Source organism: Triplophysa dalaica, chromosome 12 (genome assembly GCF_015846415.1).
Source record: "Triplophysa dalaica isolate WHDGS20190420 chromosome 12, ASM1584641v1, whole genome shotgun sequence".
Classification (NCBI taxonomy): Eukaryota; Metazoa; Chordata; class Actinopteri; order Cypriniformes; family Nemacheilidae; genus Triplophysa; species Triplophysa dalaica.
In genome coordinates this window covers 22,016,053-22,039,418 of record NC_079553.1, presented here as the reverse complement: position 1 = coordinate 22,039,418, position 23,366 = coordinate 22,016,053, and the positions used below count along the sequence as shown (strand labels likewise).

Below are 23,366 nucleotides of genomic sequence, written 5' to 3'. Positions count from 1 at the left end.
CTCGAAATAACCAGCTGGTGGCGCTTGAGAGCGCTTTGGATGCACTGCGCGTTTTTCCGGAGACAGTTGGTTATCATGATTATGACTATACACGACAGTAACATGTTACGAGTATCTCATATTAAAGATTATTAATGATTATAAAAATGCAGTAAGCAGCTATGTTAACTTCTCCATCGTTGTGTTGTACAAGTGTGATGGTTTGTCAATGTAGTGTTTGTCCCGCCTCTCCTCCACTGTGATTGGACAGCTCTGTTAAAAGTGACAGTGACGAGCTCTGTGTTTTACCCAAAGTTAAAGATTAAAAAAAGAGACATGAACTGGTGAAATATCATTATAATACACAGTGCATCTAAATAAGTTTGTCAAAAAGAACACAGATCACGACTTTACCAATCAATAACATAAAAATGTGTTCTGTGTTTCATGAATGAGGCCCAAGTCATAAACACACATACATACACACACCGGACCAGTGGACAGACAATCACTGTGGTGAACAGACAACACCTGGAGAAAGTCTGTTGCTGCAAATATCAATTTTTGTAATTTGGTTTGTATATCGTCATATATAGATTTGAGAAAAGATGGACGCAGTTAAATATTTGAGTTGGAGTTGTGACTAATCTAAGCAGCCCATTGCAGTATTTTAAAAGTGGTCATCCGATGCTCGGAAGTTCTGCATCAAGGAGCGGTCTTGTGAAGTGTTGCCATGTTCGTTTATTTTAAGCGCTTTTATACTTGGTATTTGGTCTTTATTTAGCTTATGAAGGTCGAACGTTTATTTGTTTAATATGTTTTTTCAGTCTTTCTGGTGTTATAAAATAGTCTATTACCTCTTTGAATTTTTTTAGATTTATTTTTGGTTGGTCTTTGTTGGTTTGATTCATCTATGAATATCTGGCAACCATGTTACTGGATCAAGTCTCGTGAGAACGGGAAGTCATGCACACATTTGATTCTACAATTTACACACTATTCATTTTATGTATTTACTCTCTCTCTCTCTTTCTCGATATGTCATGAGTGTAAATAGATTAATAATCACTTTTGAACAACATTTAATTCTTTAAACACAGACTTTAAATGATAACTACGCCCTCTCATGGTACGCACAGTGCAGGCGCCCCTGGGGTGTGGGGCGGCGCATCTACACTAATGTATCTGTGACACAGGAAAACAATCGCGCTTATGAGACACACTGAAAGGTAATGATTTAATAACACTCCTCTGTTTCTTACTGTAAAGTTTAGATTCTATCCTACAGATTTCTGAAAATGTGAGACTTTTTTCTGTTTATATGTAAAAATCTGTCCGACTTAAAAACTGCAAAAGAGAGGAAAGTAGATGTCATTACATGTTATGAACATCAGACGTTTCTTTGCGCTGGAAATGACGTGAAATGAGAATGTTTTGGTTAAACTCGTGACCATCTTAGACATAAAGACCTTAAAAATCTTTATATGGTGGGATTTCTAACAAGCATGTTAAAGGTACAGAACGTCCTATTTCATTTCTTCCACTGAAGCCCACAATATGCTCCTTTAAACATTTTAATATCATAATAAACTAAAATAACATGTTATATTGATCACATCATGTTGTAACTCTCTTAATCTCCAGTTCTCTCTTTTTCTTTGCTCAGGTTGTGAAAATGGATTCTTTGTCAGCATCAAACACACAATTCTCTCTCAATCTGTTCAAGAAGATCAGTGAGAAGAACACAAGAGCAAATGTCTTCTACTCTCCTCTCAGCATCTCTTCTGCTCTGGCTATGGTGTCACTCGGTGCCAAAGGAAACACACAAGATCAGATGTTAAAGGTGGTGTCATATAGTCTGACGAATTGCTTACTGTGCATATAGCTGAAAGAAATGAACTGGATATGAATTGGGAAAAAATTTTAATGACTTTCTCTTTAACCATATATTGAAATGTATTAAAACCAGAAATTAAATATTTGAATGTAATATTATTGAGAAATGTCCATAGTTTTCTCTGTTAATGCTGAGCTGTTTTGTTCATACCTGACACACCTTAAAGGTCTTTTGTTGCTATTGATTCTCTGGAAGTGCTCGACACAAGAGAAAGTCTCATATACTGGTTTATGTCCGTTATTGTTATAAACACAGTTTCACTAAACGTGTCTGAAATCAATGGTGTTATCCAGACGTTATGTCGTCACAGCAAGCACAGTGCATTATAGGCCAGAGCTTAGATCTTTATTTTGTTTACTTTATACCGAGTAACTTTCTTACTTTTGTCTGACACTACACGTTGTTTTTTTTCAGAAATGATTATTTCACGATAATTATTCTTTAGTGCAGTTGGAGCGCTTTGGCTGATGTCGGACATAGTCAAATTGAATATACATGCATAATGTATACAGAACAGATGTTTGTGTTATTAGAATGGTGAAATTGTGTTTATGAACTCCTTTATCTGCTGCTGTAGGTTCTGTGTCTTAACAAAGAGGAGGATCATCATTCCAGCTTCAATACGCTCATGAGTGACTTGAACAAACCTGGAGACTCGTGTATATTGAGTCTTGCCAATCGTCTCTATGGAGAGAAATCCTACCAGTTCATTGATGTAAGAGCGGTTTACTCATTCACAACTCAAATAAAGGTCTAAAAAGTGTTCTCGGCTCTAATGTGACTTGTGCATCAATTGATCTGTTATAGAAATACATTAGTGACTCACAGAAATACTATCAGGCTGGACTGGAGTCTGTGGACTTTAAAACAAATGCAGAAGCTGAACGAGTCAACATCAACAAGTGGGTGGAGAAAGAGACGCAAGGTAAAAACCAGTGTGAAACTTTGTACAATTTAAAGTCCCTGTGAACTGAAAGCAATGGTCGACTTTATTTTAGTGTTGTGACATATTTCTAAGTGAAACAGAATTTCAAAGATAAAATAGTGGGCGTGGCTTGTGATTTCCATTCAATCATTATCATGATCAAATGCGTAGCGATAATGTGTAAAATCATTAACAAGTCATTATTTGCTAAATACCAAAAAGCTATTTGTAAATGCATAAAGAAAGCAGGACTTTGAATGATTTGCTGAAAAAAAAAACATTTCCAGACGTCATACCTAGATTTCCTTTTTAAACCATTTTGATCAATTTAACCATTCATTCTAATTGTAGCAAAAACATACTCAAAGTAAAAATGATGTTGTAAATAAACACAAAGTACTCTAAACATTGAGGCGTATAAAGAAATATTAAATCCTGATTTAAGTTAGTATGACATCTGTTCAATCCTATTTGTTGAGCTGCCGACATGGAATCAGCATCAACATATATAATGTTTTGTGTTTTGTTTGCTTAATTTTGTGCGTTAATGCTGTAAGCAGTTTAGCTTTCTTAATTTCTTTCCTTATTTTATTTTTTATTAAAACTCACTTTTTATATTAATGTTACTGATGTATTCCCATATCCTTAAATGTTTCGAATATATATTTTATATTTGTTATTTTCATTTCCATTATTTATTCTTATAATTTTTTTACATTTTGCACAAAATAATGTGAAACATTCGTATTTGTAAAGCCGTGTGTCATATTAAATTGTGAGTTGAGTGTATTGTTTTACAATAACTAAACAGATTTGTTCAGTAACAAATGAAACAAACAGCATTTCCGTTTGGTCATATTCTGGTCCATTTCACTTTCATTTGATTTTCATTGTTCATGTAGTGAATTTAATATTCATGTGTATCAGGGAAGATCACTGACTTGCTGGCAAAGGGGATCGTCAATGATCAAACGCGTTTGGTTTTGATAAATGCAATCTACCTGAAGGCCGATTGGGCAAGAAAATTCACACCTGAATGGCATGGCACTAAAGAGAAGCAGTTTAGGCTGAACAAGGTGACATTAATGTTCTTCTTGTGTTCTTTATATCAAGTTCAATATTGTGAGATTTGAGGGGTTATAACATGTTCTCATTGATGATTGGCAGAATGAAACTAAGACGGTGAAGATGATGAACCAGAAGTCACACTTTCCTCTGACCTTCATCTCAGAGGTGAACAGTCAGATCGTGGAGCTGCCGTATGTCGGGAAGAATCTGATTATGCTGATCATCCTTCCAAAAGAGATTGAAGACGACACCACTGGCCTTCAGAAGGTGAGACAGGAGAGTTTTGATCTGTGCTCTTTCACAAATAACATCATTAAAGTATGATCGATTCATCACATTTCACAATAACATTAACTGATTCTCTTATCCAGCTGGAGAAAACACTGACCTATGAGAAGCTCATGGACTGGACCAAACCTGAAAAGATGAGTGAAGTCAGAGTTGACTTATCTCTTCCAAAATTCAAGTTGGAAGAAACGTACGACGTGAAGAGTCTGCTGAAGAGTCTAGGAATGGTGGATGCTTTTGAGATAGGGACGGCAAATTTTTCAGGCATGTCCACCAACAATGATCTGATGCTTTCTGATGTGATTCATAAATCTTTTATTGATGTTAATGAGGACGGAACAGAAGCAGCAGCAGCTACTGGTTCAGTCTCTCAGGTCAAATGTGGTTACATTAATAAACCAGAGGTCTTCAATGCCGATCACCCGTTCCTGTTCTTCATCAGACACAATCCCACCAACAGCATTCTGTTTTACGGACGCTTCTGTTCTCCATGAGTTCATGCTGTGACAACCTTCTGAAAGCTTAAACAAGTTACTGTTATGTAATAAAATCTTTTAGGTTATATGTGCATATACGTTGTAGTCAATAAAGGTTGAATGAAGTGAAAAGGTCTCATTCATGAAACATTCGTAAATATTTGTGTGACTTGCATGTAAAACGGACCTTCCTGAAAATGTTCCTCCGGATTCAGAAAGATCTAATATATATACCTAACAATAAATTCATAATTTGACGTGTGTCCACCAAAGCGTTTTTGGCCATCTGAAATAATGTGTGGTGCACTTCTGGAAATAACCAGCTGGTGGCGCTTGAGAGCGCTTTGGATGCACTGCGCGTTTTTCCGGAGACAGTTGGTTATCATGATTATGACTATACACGACAGTAACATGTTACGAGTATCTCATATTAAAGATTATTAATGATTATAAAAATGCAGTAAGCAGCTATGTTAACTTCTCCATCGTTGTGTTGTACAAGTGTGATGGTTTGTCAATGTAGTGTTTGTCCCGCCTCTCCTCCACTGTGATTGGACAGCTCTGTTAAAAGTGACAGTGACGAGCTCTGTGTTTTACCCAAAGTTAAAGATTAAAAAAAGAGACATGAACTGGTGAAATATCATTATAATACACAGTGCATCTAAATAAGTTTGTCAAAAAGAACACAGATCACGACTTTACCAATCAATAACATAAAAATGTGTTCTGTGTTTCATGAATGAGGCCCAAATCATAAACACACATACATACACACACCGGACCAGTGGACAGACAATCACTGTGGTGAACAGACAACACCTGGAGAAAGTCTGTTGCTGCAAATATCAATATTTGTAATTTGGTTTGTATATCGTCATGTATAGATTTGAGAAAAGATGGACGCAGTTAAATATTTGAGTTGGAGTTGTGACTAATCTAAGCAGCCCATTGCAGTATTTTAAAGTGGTCATCCGATGCTCTGAAGTTCTGCATCAAGGAGCGGCCTTGTGAAGTGTTGCCATGTTCGTTTATTTTAAGCGCTTTTATACTTGGTATTTGGTCTTTATTTAGCTTATGAAGGTCGAACGTTTATTTGTTCAAAATGTTTTTTCAGTCTTTCTGGTGTTATAAAATAGCCTATTACCTATTTGAATTTTTTTAGATTTATTTTTGGTTGGTCTTTGTTGGTTGCTTTCATCTATGAATATCTGGCAACCATGTTCCTGGATCAAGTCTCGTGAGAACGGGAAGTCATGCACACATTTGATTCTACAATTTACACACTATTCATTTTATTTATTTACTCTAATTCTCTCTCTTTCTTAATTTATCATGAGTGTACATAGATTAATAATCACTTTTGAACAACATTTAATTCTTTAAACACAGACTTTAAATGATAACTACGCCCTCTCATGGTACGCACAGTGCAGCGCCCCTGGGGTGTGGGGCGGCGCATCTACACTAATGTATCTGTGACACAGGAAAACAATCGCGCTTATGAGACACACTGAAAGGTAATGATTTAATAACACTCCTCTGTTTCTTACTGTAAAGTTTAGATTCTATCCTACAGATTTCTGAAAATGTGAGACTTTTTTCTGTTTATGTGTAAAAATCTGTCCGACTTAAAAACTCCAAAAGAGAGGAAAGTAGATGTCATTACATGTTATGAACATCAGACGTTTCTTTGCGCTGGAAATGACGTGAAATGAGAATGTTTTGGTTAAACTCGTGACCATCTTAGACATAAAGACCTTAAATATCTTTATATGGTGGGATTTCTAACAAGCATGTTAAAGGTACAGAACGTCCTATTTAATTTCTTCCACTGAAGCCCACAATATGCTCCTTTAAACATTTTAATATCATAATAAACTAAAATAACATGTTATATTGATCACATCATGTTGTAACTCTCTTAATCTCCAGTTCTCTCTTTTTCTTTGCTCAGGTTGTGAAAATGGATTCTTTGTCAGCAGCAAACACACAATTCTCTCTCAATCTGTTCAAGAAGATCAGTGAGAAGAACACAAGAGCAAATGTCTTCTACTCTCCTCTCAGCATCTCTTCTGCTCTGGCTATGGTGTCACTCGGTGCCAAAGGAAACACACAAGATCAGATGTTAAAGGTGGTGTCATATAGTCTGACGAATTGCTTACTGTGCATATAGCTGAAAGAAATAAACTGGATATGAATTGGGAAAAAAATCTTAAAGACTTTCTCTCTAACCATATATTGAAATGTATTAAAACCAGAAATTAAATATTTGAATGTAATATTATTGAGAAATGTCCATAGTTTTCTCTGTTAATGCTGAGCTGTTTTGTTCATACCTGACACACCTTAAAGGTCTTTTGTTGCTATTGATTGTCTGGAAGTGCTCGACACAAGAGAAAGTCTCATATACTGGTTTATGTCCGTTATGGTTATAATCACAGTTTCACTAAACGTGTCTGAAATCAATGGTGCTATCCAGACGTTATGTCATCACAGCAAGCACAGTGCATTATAGGCCAGAGCTTCAATCTTTATTTTGTTTACTTTATACCGAGTAACTTTATTGCTTTTGTCTGAAAGTACACGTCATTTTTTTCCAGAAATGATTATTTCACGAAAAATAATTTTTTAGTGCTGTTGGAGCGCTTTGGCTGATGTCGGACAGTCAAATTGAATATACATGCATAATGTATACAGAACAGATGTTTGCTTTATTTAAATGGTGAAATTGTGTTTATGAACTCCTTTATCTGCTGCTGTAGGTTCTGTGTCTTAACAAAGAGGAGGATCATCATTCCAGCTTCAATAAGCTCATGAGTGACTTGAACAAACCTGGAGACTCGTGTATATTGAGTCTTGCCAATCGTCTCTATGGAGAGAAATCCTACCAGTTCATTGATGTAAGAGCGGTTTATTCATTCACAACTCAAATAAAGGTCTAAAAACTGTTCTCGGCTTTATGTGACCTGGGCATCAATTGATCTGTTATAGAAATACATCAGTGACTCACAGAAATACTATCAGGCTGGACTGGAGTCTGTGGACTTTAAAACAAATGCAGAAGCTGAACGAGTCAACATCAACAACTGGGTGGAGAAACAGACGCAAGGTAAAAACCAGTGTGAAACTTTGTACAATTTAAAGTCCCTGTGAACTGAAAGCAATGGTCGACTTTATTTTAGTGTTGTGACATATTTCTAAGTGAAACAGAATTTCAAAGATAAAATAGTGGGCGTGGCTTGTGATTTCCATTCAATCATTATCATGATCAAGTGCGTAGCGATAATGTGTAAAATCATTAACAAGTCATTATTTGCTAAATACAAAAAAACTATTTGTAAATTCATAAAAAAAGCCGGACTTTGAATGGATCTGCTGAAAAAAAAACATTTTCCAGACATCATACTGTAATTTCCTTTTTAAACCATTTTTGATCATTTTAATCATTCATTCTAATTGTAGCAAAAATATACTCAAATAAAAATGATGTTGTAAATAAACAAAAAGTATTTTAAACATTGAGGCGTATAAAGATATATTAAATCATGATTTAAGTAAGTGTGACATCTGTTCAATCCTATTTGTTGAGCTGCCGACATGGAATCAGCATCAACATATATAATGATTTATGTTCCCTTTCGAGGGAACTCGCACTGCGTCGCCATGGCAACGCTTTGGGGAACGCCTCAGCGTGACCAGCTCTGAGCACGTGTGTCAACATCGTCCAGTAGTGGAACGCTACGTCATAGATGACGTATGGAGCAGGCGGTATAAAACGACATCCGAAATAGTGAACTTCAGCTCTTTTCTTCTCAGCAACGGCTCTGTGTGTAGTGTGTGTTTGTCTAGTTAAAAGAAGCGTGAGTGTGTTCTGTAAAAGAAGTGTGTTTGGTAAGCCAGTTTGCTAACATGTCAGAGAAAAGTTTCAGACATTGTGCTCCTCCTTGTTCGCGTTTTATCACGAGCAATGATACGCATGATCTCTGTGTAGTCTGTCTGGGAGCGGAGCATGCACAGTCAGCGCTCGAGGGAGCTGACTGTGAAGCCTGTGGACTTTTACCACAGCGTACGCTCCGTTCCCGTTCAGCACTATTTGATAAGCACGGCCAGGTGCGAGCTCCGCGTGGTGATGGTCCCACTTTTGCCGAGGCAGAGCGGAATCTTCGCTCGTGGGGCTCGCAGATGGACGTCAGGGAGTCTGAAGAGACATGCTCCGGCTTCTCTTTACCCTCCGTAGCTTCCACCTCTCTCTCTGCTGAGTCGGGAGCACGCACTGCGGTTTCTCCCGCTCAGAGAGGGAGTCCGGTTCGGCAAAGTTCTGCATCTGTGGATGTAGACATAACTGGTATCGAAGCAGGAGAGTTAGATTGTGTTCCCCCTCTTGCTGCTTCGGTTCACGCCGATCTGGTGGAAGTCATGACAGCTGCGGTAGCCCAACTAACAATAGACTGGCCCGCAGATAAACCTAACGCTCGTCCTGAGAATAAGATGGACGAGCGATGTCTCAAGCATAGCACACAACACTCACGACGCAAACTCCCTTTCTTTTCTGACCTACATCAGGAGGTGTGTAAGTCGTGGCAGCATCCATATACCGCACGAGTATTCACGCCACAGACTTGCATTTATTCTAATGTTCAGGGCTATAAAGAAAGAGGTTACGGGGTGATGCCGAGAATAGAACAGACGCTTGCGAGCTATCTGTCTCCATCCACGGCTTCGTCCCTAAAAGCCCCTACCTTGCCATCAAAGCCATGCAGGGTGACATCGACTTTGATTGGCAAGGCATATGCGGCAGCAGGGCAGTCCGGGGCTTGCTTACACTCTGTGGCACTACTTCAGGCGTATCAAGCAGATGCGCTACGTGAATTGGTCGACACGGGAGTGGTGGCGGCAGACGTTTTACAACCCGTCCGTCATGCTATGGATGTTTCTCTCCGTGCTACTCGTGAGGCTGCCCGTTCCTTGGGCCGCTCCATGGGCGCTATGGTAGCCACTGAGAGGCATTTATGGTTGAACCTGTCAGACATGAAACCTTCTGACAAGTCATTTCTCCTAGACGCCCCATTATCCCCTACGGGCCTTTTCGGCAACGCTGTAGACACCGTTGTTGAGAGGTTCGAGGAGGCTAAGAAACAGGCTGCGGCATTTAAACTTTATCTCCCCCGCCGCGGAGAAACTCCCGGGGCGGTTGGGCGGGTACAGCCACAAGCGTCCACTAGCTATTGTGAGCGTCAGAGGCAGAGTGTTGCTTCTCAAGCCCCACCCCAGAAGGACGGGGCTCCGGGAAGACATTATCATTCGCAGCCTTACATACCTAGGACTGACCTGAGGGCGGTCATTCAGGCAAGGAAAGGGGAAAACGAGCGGGGAGCGTGCGCTCGCACCTCATTATACGGTGCCCGTTCCTCCTCAGTTCCCCAGAAGGGTTCAGCCGGCTCTGCCAATCGAGGTTTGCCGAGCCGTAGCGGTTCCCGTTATGATGTCACCAGACAGGGTTTTGTACACCGAGGTGTGCTCCGAGCAGACTCTGGTGATGGAACAAGAAGTTCTAGCCAAGTCGGAACATCTGTCGGTTCAACATCGAGATGTTGTTCTCGCACATATGGAGGAGCTAGGGCTGAGGCTGAATACATAGAAAAGTGTGCTTTCTCCAGTACAGAGAACCACTTTTTTAGGACTAATATGGGACTCCATCACGATGCAGGTGCGGCTCGCGCCTGCTTGTATTTTTGCACTCCTGTCAGCCGTTTGCAGCCCAGTGTTGGGAAGCAGTTGTCGGCGCGTTGCACTGACAACCGATTCTTCTCTCGCAGGTTGCGGAGCTGTTATGGAAGGCCAATTGGGTCAAAACCGATGGGGGAGCCACTTTCGATCTTGGCACATAAATTGCCTAGAGATGATGGCAGTGTTCCTGGCGTTGGAACACTTTCTCCCACAGCTCAGAGGCCAGCATGTGCTTGTCAGGGCAGACAACACAGCTGTGGTCTCATATATAAATCACCAAGGGGATCTACGGTCACAGCAGATCCTCCTGTGGTCTCAGGGGACGCTCCTCTCCTTGAGGGCAGTCTATATCCCCTGTCACCTGAACCGAGGAGTAGACATCTTGTCGAGACAGGAGCTGAGGCCGGGGGAATGGATACTCCACCCAGAGGTGGTGGAGCGGATTTGGATGAGGTTTTGCTGGGCAGAGGTAGATCTGTTCGCGACTCAGGTAAGTATGACACAGGTGTGGCCGAGGCTTCACCTGTACGCTTTTCCCCCGATCGCTCTACTCCCGGGAGTTCTGGAAAGGGTGCGTTATGGATAATGTACCGAGACCCATTACCTTGCAAGCATTCTGTCCTCCACCTTTCAGGAGCCAGGACCAGGAAAGGTTAAATTTGTCGTGTCCAGTGCGAGCACTGGACTCGTATGTACACAGAACTGCGGCTTGGAGAAAAGCGCAGCAGCTCTTCGTATGTTTTGGTTCACCGAAGAAAGGTCAGTCGGCAACCAAGCAAACCATCAGCAGATGGATAGTTGAGACAATCTCTCTGGCCTATGAGGCCTCTGGCAGACCATCGCCTTTGGATGTCAGAGCTCATTCTACTAGGGGTATGGCGGCCTCCGTAGCCTTAAGGTCGGGGGCGTCTATGCGGGACGTGTGTGATGCGGCAGGCTGGTCCTCTCCGCTCACATTCGTGAGATTTTATAGTCTGGACATGAATCTCACCCCGGGAGCCCAGGTGCTTGTGTCTTCCACGTGACATTTTTGTACACACATACAGGCATTTGGGCGTATGGCGGTTTGGGTATTTCGTTCCCCAAAGCGTTGCCATGGCGACGCAGTGCGAGTTCCCTCGAAAGGGAACGTCTCGGGTTACGTCTGTAACCCTTGTTCCCTGAGAAGGGAACGAGACACTGCGTCACCTTACCATACTCCCTACATCCCTGTAAGCCTTTTGCTTCGAAGTTTTTCGAGCTGAAGTTCACTATTTCGGATGTCGTTTTATACCGCCTGGTCCATACGTCATCTATGACGTAGCGTTCCACTACTGGACGATGTTGACACACGTGCTCAGAGCTGGTCACGCTGAGGCGTTCCCCAAAGCGTTGCCATGGCGACGCAGTGTCTCGTTCCCTTCTCAGGGAACAAGGGTTACAGACGTAACCCGAGACGTTTTGTTTGCTTAATTTTGTGTGTTAATGCTGTAAGCAGTTTAGCTTTCTTAATTTCCTTCCTTATTTTATTTTTTATTAAAACTCACTTTTTATATGAATGTTACTGATGTATTCCCATATCCTTAAATGTTTCGAATATATATTTTATGTTTGTTATTTTCATTTCCATTATTTATTCATATAATTTTTTTACATTTTGCACAAAATAATGTGAAACATTCGTATTTGTAAAGCCGTGTGTCATATTAAATTGTGAGTTGAGTGTACTGTTATACACTAACTAAACAGATTTGTTCAGTAACAAATGAAACAAACAGCATTTCCGTTTTGGTCATATTCTGGTGCATTTCACTTTGATTTGATTTTCATTGTTCATGTAGTGAATTTAATATTCATGTGTATCAGGGAAAATCAATGACTTGCTGGCAAAGGGGATCGTCAATGATCAAACGCGTTTGGTTTTGATAAATGCAATCTACCTGAAGGCCGATTGGGCAAGAAAATTCACACCTGAATGGCATGGCACTAAAGAGAAGCAGTTTAGGTTGAACAAGGTGACATTAATGTTCTTCTTGTGTTCTTTATATCAAGTTCAATATTGTGAGATTTGAGGGGTTATAACATGTTCTCATTGATGTTTGGCAGAATGAAACTAAGCCGGTGAAGATGATGAACCAGAAGTCACACTTTCCTCTTACCTTCATCTCAGAGGTGAACAGTCAGATCGTGGAGCTGCCGTATGTCGGGAAGAATCTGAGTATGCTGATCATCCTTCCTAAAGAGATTGAAGACGACACCACTGGCCTTCAGAAGGTGAGACAGGAGAGTTTTGATCTGTGCTCTTTCACAAATAACATCATTAAAGTATGATCGATTCATCACATTTCACAATAACATTAACTGATTCTCTTATCCAGCTGGAGAAAACACTGACCTATGAGAAGCTCATGGACTGGACCAAACCTGAAAAGATGAGTGAAGTCAGAGTTGACTTATCTCTTCCCAAATTCAGGTTGGAGGAAACATACGACGTGAAAAGTCTGCTGAAGAGTCTAGGAATGGTCGATGCTTTTGAGATGGGGACGGCAAATTTTTCAGGCATCTCCACCAACAGTGATCTGATGCTGTCTGATGTGATTCATAAATCTTTTATTGATGTTAATGAGGACGGAACAGAAGCAGCAGCAGCAGCTACTGGTTCAGTCTCTCAGGTCCTATGTGGTTATATTAATGTAGCAGTCTTCAATGCCGATCACCCGTTCCTGTTCTTCATCAGACACAATCCCACCAACAGCATTCTGTTTTACGGACGCTTCTGTTCTCCATGAGTTCCTGCTGAGACAACCTTCTGAAAGCTTGAACAAGTTACTGTTATGTAATGAAATCTTTTAGGTTACATGTGCATATATGATGTAGTCTGGAGTCAATAAAGGTTGAATGAAGTGAAAAGGTCTCATTCATGAAACATTCGTAAATATTTGTGTGACTTGCATGTAAAACGGACCTTCCTGAAAATGTTCTTCCGGATTCACAAGATCTAATATATATACCTAACAATAAATTCATAATTTGACGTGTGTCCACCAAAGCGTTTTTGGCCATCTGAAATAATGTGTGGTGCACTTCTGGAAATAACCAGCTGGTGGCGCTTGAGAGCGCTTTGGATGCACTGCGCGTTTTTCCGGAGACAGTTGGTTATCATGATTATGACTATACACGACAGTAACATGTTACGAGTATCTCATATTAAATATTATTAATGAATATAAAAATGCAGTAACCAGCGATGTTAACTTCTCCATCGTTGTGTTGTACAAGTGTGATGGTTTTTAATGTAGTGTTTGTCCCGCCTCTCCTCCACTGTGATTGGACAGCTCTGTTAAAGGTGACAGTGACGAGCTCTATGTTTTACCCAAAGTTAAAGAGTAAAAAAAGAGACATGAACTGGTGAAATATCATTATAATACACAGTGCATCTAAATACAGTGCATAAGTTTGTTAAAAAGAACACAGATCATTTGAATGTTGTACGCAGCATCTGCACGTAGGGAGCATGTGTACATTTTTTTTCGTACCAACTAACATTTTTAAAATACAAACAATTTAGTCTGCTCAACTTTAAGTACGGTTGACACAAAAAATCTTTCTCTACGTGTTTCATGAATTTGGTCCAACACGGACCAGTGGGCAGACCATCACTGTGGTGCACAGACAACATCTGGGGAAAGACTGTTGTTGCAGACAATCCATTTTTAAATCAAACTATAATATATATATAAATGTTTGAGAACTATTGGACATTGTGGCGCAATTGTAATGCAGATGCACGTTATCCCCACTAGGGGGCTGTCCTGGTTTATATAGAGTGCCTGTATGGCAAGCCATTTTGTCATTTAACCCGTGAGGTTTACTAGTGTCTATTTTTAGGCTACTAGTACTTATTGTTTAGTTACTAGTAACTATTCCATTAGACACTAGTACCTAAATATTAGAAACTAGTGCTTATTTATTAGATACTGGTACTTATTTAGTAGATACTAGTACCTAAAATTAAATACTAGTACTTATTCATTACATACTAGTAACTTTTTAGATCAAAGATATCCTGAACATAATAGATACTAGTTTAAGCTTATACTCAGTATGCAAGTTATATGTTGAATATTAATAAGACAACGTAATATGTAAGGGAGATTGGGCCGGAGAGTAAGAAAGAAGATGAAATTGGAGGTTCTCGAGCAAATACAGAGAAAATGCAGCTTTATTGAAAGAAAATTAATTTGTGTTTAGTGAACTTAAGAAGAATCGTGGGCATGCTGGGTTGCAAAAAGATGAATGTTCATGCACAAATAGATAAGAGCCGCATCGGCTTGCGGTAAAGAGGCGACCCTAAGCCGATGTAACGGAGAGCAGGTTAGAGCTCTAACTGACTGAATTATCCGCCTATGCCTGGCCGATATTTATTCGATGTGTTTGGTAGGGGGCCCGACGTCCTGCTTTTAGAACGACGTCGGCCAAACATACGTGTGCTATCTTGGTTTCCTCCCAGCTCTCCTCCATGTATAGGGCTAAATCCAAGAGGCTGAATCCAGCTTCTAATTGACACTATCCGTTCCACCTTAAAAACGCGTGGCATCCGCTTTTCCAGTTTCTTATTCACTCTCAGCTTAGGGCCCATCTCGACTTTCTCTTCTTTCACGTTTTTTTTTAAATTTGTGTGTGTGTGTGTGTTTTTGTATCTTTCCTTTTTAATTTTTTGTGTGCGTGTGTGTGTGTGTTTTTGTATCTTTCCTTTTTACTTTTTTGTGTGCGTGTGTGTGTGTTTTTGTATCTTTCCTTTTTACTTTTTTTGTGTGTGCGTGTGTGCGTGCATGTGTGATTTTGTGTGTGTGTGTGATTTTGTGTGTGTGTGTGATTTTGTGTGTGTGTGATTTTGTGTGTGCCTGTGTGTCTGTGCGTGTGTGTCTCTTTGGGCGTGTCTGCGTGTGTGTGCGTGCGTGTGTGTGTGTGTGTGCGTGCGTGGGTGCGTGCGTGCATGATTTTGTGTATGTGTGTGATTTTGTGTGTGTGTGTGATTTTGTGTGTGTGTGTGCGTGTGTGTCTGTGCGTGTGTGTGTCTTTGGGCGTGTCCGTGTGTGTGCCTGCGTGTGTGTGCGTGCGTGCGTGTGTGTGAGTGCGTGCGTGTGTGATTTTGTGTGTGATTTTGTGTGTGTGTGTGATTTTGTGTGTGTGTGATTTTATGTGTGTGTCTGTAAGTGTGTGTGTCTTTGGGCATGTCTGTGTGTGTGCCTGCGTGTGTGTGTGTGCGTGTGTGTGTGAGTCTGTGTGTGTGTGTGTGCGTGCGTGTGTGTGTGTGTGTGTGTGGGCGTGTCTGTGTGTGTGTGTGTGAGTCTGTGTGTGTGTGTGTGTGTGTGTGTGAGTCTGTGTGTGTGTGAGTCTGTGTGCGTGTGTGTGTGTGTGTGTGTGTGTGTGTGAGAGAGAGTGCACAGATGATGGTCTGCTGCTTGCTGTCTGAGTCAAAACATGCTGAATGCCCCTTGAGATGACCGTGAACTTCACGTGGAACCTCCATCACCACTCCCCTTACCATTCTCAATATTACTTTGATAGAACAGTTTTTAGGCAGCCTATCTCCACCATGAATATTAATCACATCCAATAGTACCTACATGTTTGAAAGTGCAATATTCTAGTGCAGAGCATGCAATACGGTTTATACATAATGAAGTCAATTACGTGTATATTTGTAAAAAGCATAGCATACACAGTTTTGTCATACTTTGCATATCTATTATTAACTGTCTCTCCTACCTCTTATGTACATTAATTATTTTCATCATTGAAATATTAATTTTTATTCTTTATATTTATTTTTTCCATTTTTTTCCAAAAAAAATCTGATCCATTGCTCTGATACAATTTAGTATACACCTGTTGGTCTTAGCCAGTGCGTTATACACACATTATATTTCTACTATGTAGTTACATGTATATAGATTTATGTAAACTTTGTCACTTGTTGTATGTACAGAAAATGTCTATTGTCAGAACTGTGTATTTGTACAAGTATGTCTTTGATGGTGCGTTCAAAGTTCCACAGCTAGGTTATACCTTGTTTTGATGTCTACCGTCATGCAAGAAAACATTATTTTTTACTGTAGCATTTTTAAGTTATGGACCGCTGAATTTGGCATATCTCACAGTACTGTTCAATGGGCCTTCGCACTTATGGGAAACACAAACGCGTTTTCGTAGTTCGGTTCGGAGTTGCGAGGAAAACAAGGATGCTCAAACAAACAAACAGATGACTTTAGCCCTGTTAAAACAACGACCAGATGTGATTTTAAATTCACACTCGTAAATACCTCTCGTTTTATGTGAGAGGGAAACAAAATGTTTGACCCTCAGGGCTGCAAATGAGGTTCGAGTGATTCATAAGTCTGTATAGGTATAATACCATTTTTTTAATACTGATATAAAGAAAGTGTGAATAAGAAAAGTTTGTTTGCAGGGAATTTTAATGACCGCCATTATTTTTCCATTTGTATAATTTTGGGTTTACTGATGAACAAATTATCCTGTTTGAATGTGCCTCCTTAAATTCAGTGACAACCTGTACATTTCTGTACTGTAAATTTTGACAAGACAATGTCATGATCCTAGGGTGTGTAATAAATAACTAGTCATAAATACATTCATGTGTTGTGTAATATTTGAAAAAATGATAAACGTCTTAAAGGTTCTCAAAAGATGTGTAGACGACTGCACTGTGACCTGAGGGGGTGTTAAAATGTTCATCCCATGATGGTGTATGGATGGGCTGAACAAATCCACAAGCCTTCACCTGCTGCAGGTGAGTCAGTAGATGGATTTAGCATTAATAAAGGTTGTCGTTTTAACCCGGTGTGTAATTTAAAACACATCGCCTCATTTTAACAGACTGATCATGACATGTTGTACTCACAGGAAGCAACAAGATTTTTAAGCTTCAAATATGTCATACATAATCCGGTTTGACAGCCCTGATGTCATGAATGCGCTCTCGATCATCAGCTTTGATCGTATTCTCTATGTGTTCATACTTCATACAGAAAACAGTCTTAGTTATCCTCGTCATTACACAACTGAGCTTCTTTCTTCTTCAGAACACAAAAGATATTTTGAAGAATGTTGATTATCAAACAACATTGAACCCCACTGACTTCCATTGTAGGGACAAAAAATAAATGAGACATTTCTCAAAATGTATTCTTTTCTGTTTCTTTTGAATTATAAAATGAGATTACAAGCTTTAAAGCTTTTACATTCCCTTTGACCGTTTGGACTTTTTTGTCTTCCAAAAAAAGTCTTAATGTACTCCGCATGAATAAAAATACATCACACACTGTAAATGCTTTCTCAGAGAGTGTGCAAACATATCAATTCCAATGAAAAAAACGATACTAATAAGTACGTAAAACAAAGCGAACACCAAACAGAAGACTTGGCTTTTTTAATATTATAAACAACACCAGTTTTACAGTTTTCCCTCATCGGACATTATGGTCCACAATTGTGAGTGTATGTCTCACAATTCTAAGAAAAGTCAAAATTGTGAGATATATTCACAATTGTGATGAAAATATCAATATTGAGACAAAACGTCACAATTACCTAAATAATTACTTAAACAAACACAAACAACTATCACAAAACATGTAAACAGTCGTTGATCATTCAGGTAACAACATACAACAAGGGTTGTGTTTGTACATTTTTAAATTTCATTGAAAGTCATTTTGTCTTGTGGAGTATATGGAAACTTCTTTTATTTGAAATTGCTTATTCAGGACAGTTCCAAATAAAATTATCACGTAATTTCTTAATACAGTTACTCAAATGATGTATTTTGAAACCGTAACTAAGTTACATGAACTCCGTTACTCCCAAGCCCTGAATATAAATAACATCAAATTTGCAGTTATTGGCACAGTTTGTAGAAAATGCTTTCAAAAAGCTGACAGTTTGTCACACTGTAACTCCTGTGCAGTACATCTCCCATCATCTATTTTCTTAGTTGAAACCAGTAATCTATAACATATGTCATATACATACAATTTTATTAAGACCATATAAATAGGATCCCAGATAGCAGGAGAACATGTGAAAACCCTTGAATCATTTGTTAATGTTAATGCATGATAATGTTTCCTTTAGCATGGCGCTAGCAACGGCAAGGTAATGAGTTCGATCCAAGAGAGTTTCACATGCTCAGATACATATGTATAGTATAATGCAATGTAAGTCATGTTGAATAAATGCGTCTTCAAAATGCATAAATGTAAATATCAGTTTTGCATCTGCAAATAGTGTAAGAATGTAGAAATTTCAACAAATCACCGTTATTGTGAAAATGCTGCATTGGCCACTATAAATGTTTTAAAAGAGTTGTACCTTAACATCCTACAACATAAAATATAGATTTACATATTTTCCGAGTGCTTCAGTGTGATAAGAAGAAAGACATTACATAGAGACTGTGCTGTCTTCTCCTGCCCTTAGTGCCTTTTTTTTTCGGGCCATGCCCCTCAAAATGTCTGTGCACGGCCCTGCATGAATCAGTTTTCCGGTTGTCATATGGTAACATTCCTCTTTCACGAGGTTGGGCGTTTCAGGGCGAGGCTTCATTCTTTAAAACAACACCAACCCAAAACAATTCATTCAGTTGTGACACACGGGAGAACTTCACTATTTCTGCTAAGTATTTTATAGGTAAAGCTTTTGTTTCATTCATTTCTTGGCTACATTTTACAGAGTTTCGTAATGTAATATCATTTATGGATTATAATACACAAGTCACATATTTCTGCAAAGATATGTCAAACATTAACTATATCTACTCCATAACTTGAAATTGCTGCATTTAGTCGTAAGAGATGTGAGACTAAATTGACGATTTTTGTTGATTTTTCTTCTGAACTTATACGCATCTATTGGTTATTTGCAGTGAATCATTTTGTTTGATTAATCTCTCTTTTTCTTTGCTCAGGTTGTTAAAAATGGAGTCTTTGTCAGCAGGAAACACACAATTCTCTCTCAATCTGTTCAAGAAGATCAGTGAGAAGGGAAAAGATACGAATGTCTTCTACTCTCCTCTCAGCATCTCTTCTGCTCTGGCTATGGTGTCACTCGGTGCCAAAGGAAACACACAAGATCAGATGTTAAAGGTGATGTCATGTAGTCCAGCTTTCGTTCTTTAATGTGCAAAATTGTTGGGAGTGACGAGAATCTTTTCTTGCTTAGAATAGTAGTTCAGCTTGATTTCACTTCATTATGTAACCGTGACTGGGAGGGCCGGAGTTTGAACAGGAATAGGTGTAGTTGACAACTGATTTTGTGAACATATTTAAAGTTTGATTGCATTTAAGGTTTTTAGAACAAATTGTTTTGCAGCTTAGTTTTAATAAAAAGTCTTTACATTATGCGCCCAAAGTACAATAAATTATCCTTCCTTAACCATAATGAACAATCCTCTCATGACATGAGCCCCACAAATCCTACAAACAAGCAAACGTGTCAGTGCAATATTTGCCTGTTATTGACCATGAGGTAATGTTTGAATAAAGTTTGTACATGTTCAGACGCAACTTGGGTTGGGTGTTGTTATGGTTTTTGTTGAGCCGAGTGAATGTACAATTTCACTCCCTGACATAGAAGAAAAACAGAAACACCACTTGTCAGACAGAAAAAGAATTTATCTTGATTCCTCTTTGTCAATTCATGCTCGGCAAGACCGTTTTGTGCTTGAGCGCCACCAAGTCGTGTTTTACTGTAACTTCAGCAGCTCCAGGCATGCGAACAAAAGCGGCAATCTCAATGGTGGGCCAGTTTTTAACACGTGTGTGAAACCATAAAAACTACCCCGCTTTTAAGCCTGCCATTTTTGTGAGTCGGTGTGCACACTCACATTGGTGCCCTTTATTTATTCACGAGGCGTTGAACGTCGACGATAAATGTGTGCGATTATCGTCCAGATGAGGACATGCCCTGAATGTATTTAACCTGTTAAATCTGTTTACATGCAGGTGGTCAAAGCTAGCTGAAAAATAAAACAATCCTCCTCCACCTTATGTCTCATTTCTATTACATTTTATTTGAATCTCGAGCTCTCTATTATGAATCAAATGAGTACATTCAATTCTATTCTGTTGTCATATTTGTATACAAATTGTATTTATTTATTTTTCCCTCAATTCTGCTTTAGGTTCTGTGTCTTAACAAACTTGTCAAAGCTGACGGCGCGACACCTGGACCATCACCTCAACAGCCGAGCCCGAAACCCCAGACAACCGTCAGCAGCAAGGGTCAATCTCAACCGCCCATGATGCAACAGACCCAGAAATCTGTGATACCTGACTTCATCAAGGTTCAGAATGAGTATTTAAATATTAAATAACCTCATGTTTCTGGTTCTCATAAACATAGAAAGAGAAAGCGTATGTGTGTGTTTTGAATGTGTAAAGATTTTGTGTTGTGATCATTGTGTTTGTATTTATTGAGGAAGCTAGTGGTGATCTGTTTTGTATCAATGTGTTTTTATCTTGTTACTCTAAAGTCGAAATTTCCTGGCCAGCCAAAACCTGGAAGCAAAAGTGAAGATCTTATTCATTCCAGCTTCAATAAGCTCATGAGTGAGTTGAACAAACCAGGAGTCCCATATAAGTTGAGTCTTGCCAATCGTCTCTACGGAGAGAAATCCTACCAGTTCATTGATGTAAGAGCGGTTTATTCATTCACAACTCAAATCATTCTTCTTTGTGCGAATTCCAGAAATGTTCTCTGCTCTAACGTGACTTTCGCGTCAAACGATTTTTGTTATAGAAATTCATAAGCGACTCGCAAAAATACTACCAGGCCAGACTGGAGCCTGTGGACTTTAAACAAAACGCAGAAGCGGCACGAGTCAACGTCAACAACTGGGTGGAGAAGACGACGCAAGGTAAAACCATGGTGAATTCTTCAATTGTGCTGTGTAAGTGTCTTGAATTGGCTATAAATATGTATGTTTATCAGGGAAGATCAAGGACTTGCTGAAGCCCGGGGTCCTCGATAATATGACGCGTTTGGTCTTGGTGAACGCCATCTACTTCAAGGGCAACTGGGAGAAAAAATTCTCAAAGGAAGCCACTGTTGAGCAGCAGTTTAGGCTGAACAAGGTGAGATTTATTGTTCTTCTTGTGTTCTTTATATCAAGTTCAATATTGTGAGATTTGAGGGGTTATAACATGTTCTCATGGATGTTTGGCAGAATGAAACAAAGCCGGTGAAGATGATGAACCAGAAGTCAAAGTTTCCTCTGACCTTCATCCCAGAGGTGAACAGTCAGATCGTGGAGCTGCCGTATGTCGGGAAGAATCTGAGTATGCTGATCGTCCTTCCAAATGAGATTGAAGACGACACCACTGGCCTTCAGAAGGTGAGACGGGTTTGCTCCTTAAAAAAATCTTCATTTACAAATCGACAGACACTAACATGATTCTCTTATCCAGCTGGAGAAAGCACTGACCTATGAGAATCTCATGGACTGGACCAAACCCGACAACATGAGCGTAAAAGAGGTTCGGGTATCTCTGCCCAAATTCAAGCTGGAGGAAACTTATGACATGAAGAGTCTGCTGGAGAGCCTGGGAATGGTGGATGCTTTCGATATGGGGGGGGCAAACTTCTCAGGCATGTCCGCCAGCAACGATCTGGTGCTGTCTAAAGTGATTCATAAATCTTTTGTTGAAGTCAATGAAGAAGGTACAGAAGCAGCGGCGGCTACTGCTGCCGTTATGATGACCAGAAGTGCAATGCTTCCTCTGTTTTTTAACGCTGATCATCCGTTCCTGTTCTTCATTCGACACAATCCCACCAAGAGCATTCTGTTTTATGGACGCTTTTGCTCTCCATGAGCTCCTGCTGGTACTAGTTGTGTCATTCTGTCTTTAAAAGAGTGTTTATTTTGAATAAACTATTAGGTGCTTGTGGTTTCCTGTTTAGAAAGATAAATTAAATTGTTCTGGAAAAATGTATCTCCATCTTTTGTTGTCAAAATCATGCCAAAGAAATGCATACAAGATTCCATTAAGCAACTTTCAAGATTAATTTGGTCCCCTACACCCTTTAACCCTTCAAAGCTCTCACTCCGGAGGGTAACCATTCGATAGGGTTAGGGAATAGGGATGAGCCCTTCGAAATGGAACGCAGGGACAGACATAATGCCCTGCATCCGAAATCGCCTACTTCCATACTATATAGTAGGCGAAAATGTGTATAAATCATGAGTAGTATGTCCGAATCCTCAGTATTCACAAAACACTAGACGAGAAATACCCGGATGGTCTATAAAGTATAGACTTGGATTCAGGAATAGACTCTGCATTGAGCACTTTGGGATTTTGTGTTATATTCAAGAGGGTAAGACAACGCTATAATGACATAGCCTACAGGTCAACGGGGAGCTGTGTTTCCAACATTTACATTTCTCATGTTTTTGTACTCCAATTGAAATTGGTTGAGAAATGTAAATGTTATTGTGCTTTTTATCCAGAACAAATGCTGGTAATGTGAAATATTTTCTTATATGTATTTTATTTTCTAGAGTTACAGTTGAATCCTTTGACGGAGTTATAGGCGAGATAGGCATATCCAGTGTTTCAGTTTGTCACATGTTTTTACATTGTTCTCATCTTTTCAGTTATATATACATCAAATACTTGACGTCAAAAGGTTGTCAACTAGACCCGCATTCTTTACATTACAGTGAGGCAAATGTTTTCCATAGATGTAAATATATGTCAGTATTGTTCACACCAAATGCGAAGCATCGCTTTCCTCGTTCTTCATTACCCACAGGAACGTTTTTTTATCTTTGGGTGATTCACACAAAAACATTGGAGTGTCTTCATACATCTGGACGTGTTAAACATTAGGTGTCAATCAGCTCTAAGCGCAAATTTCGCATTGCCCGGGGCAAGTTTGTGTCTGTTTCCGTCTTTGCATTAACTTTGTGTGTAATTTATTCAAACTAATCACTTAATTCGCG

General features: G+C 39.5%; 3 protein-coding genes across 3 annotated transcripts; all 3 read left to right on the top strand.

The window, feature by feature from the left end:
- The first annotated feature begins 964 nt into the window (after nucleotides 1-964).
- Nucleotides 965-4,765, top strand: LOC130432594 (leukocyte elastase inhibitor-like). Its single transcript, XM_056762033.1, has 7 exons — nucleotides 965-1,208; nucleotides 1,646-1,822; nucleotides 2,454-2,591; nucleotides 2,684-2,801; nucleotides 3,729-3,877; nucleotides 3,969-4,136; nucleotides 4,241-4,765. Exons 2-7 carry the CDS (start codon nucleotides 1,655-1,657, stop codon nucleotides 4,649-4,651), a joined length of 1,152 nt encoding a protein of 383 aa, XP_056618011.1. The 5' UTR covers nucleotides 965-1,208; nucleotides 1,646-1,654; the 3' UTR covers nucleotides 4,652-4,765.
- Nucleotides 4,766-5,715: 950 nt separating this feature from the next.
- On the top strand, nucleotides 5,716-13,249 carry LOC130432595 (leukocyte elastase inhibitor-like). The gene is made up of 7 exons (XM_056762034.1): nucleotides 5,716-6,150; nucleotides 6,588-6,764; nucleotides 7,396-7,533; nucleotides 7,625-7,742; nucleotides 12,206-12,354; nucleotides 12,446-12,613; nucleotides 12,718-13,249. Exons 2-7 carry the CDS (start codon nucleotides 6,597-6,599, stop codon nucleotides 13,126-13,128), a joined length of 1,152 nt encoding a protein of 383 aa, XP_056618012.1. The 5' UTR covers nucleotides 5,716-6,150; nucleotides 6,588-6,596; the 3' UTR covers nucleotides 13,129-13,249.
- A 5,696-nt stretch (nucleotides 13,250-18,945) lies between these two features.
- On the top strand, nucleotides 18,946-22,353 carry serpinb14 (serpin peptidase inhibitor, clade B (ovalbumin), member 14). The gene is made up of 8 exons (XM_056762472.1): nucleotides 18,946-19,051; nucleotides 19,329-19,506; nucleotides 20,544-20,705; nucleotides 20,895-21,053; nucleotides 21,161-21,278; nucleotides 21,353-21,495; nucleotides 21,588-21,755; nucleotides 21,829-22,353. The coding sequence occupies exons 2-8, from the start codon at nucleotides 19,339-19,341 to the stop codon at nucleotides 22,231-22,233; spliced, it is 1,323 nt and encodes a 440-aa protein (XP_056618450.1). The 5' UTR covers nucleotides 18,946-19,051; nucleotides 19,329-19,338; the 3' UTR covers nucleotides 22,234-22,353.
- The last annotated feature ends 1,013 nt before the right edge of the window (nucleotides 22,354-23,366 follow it).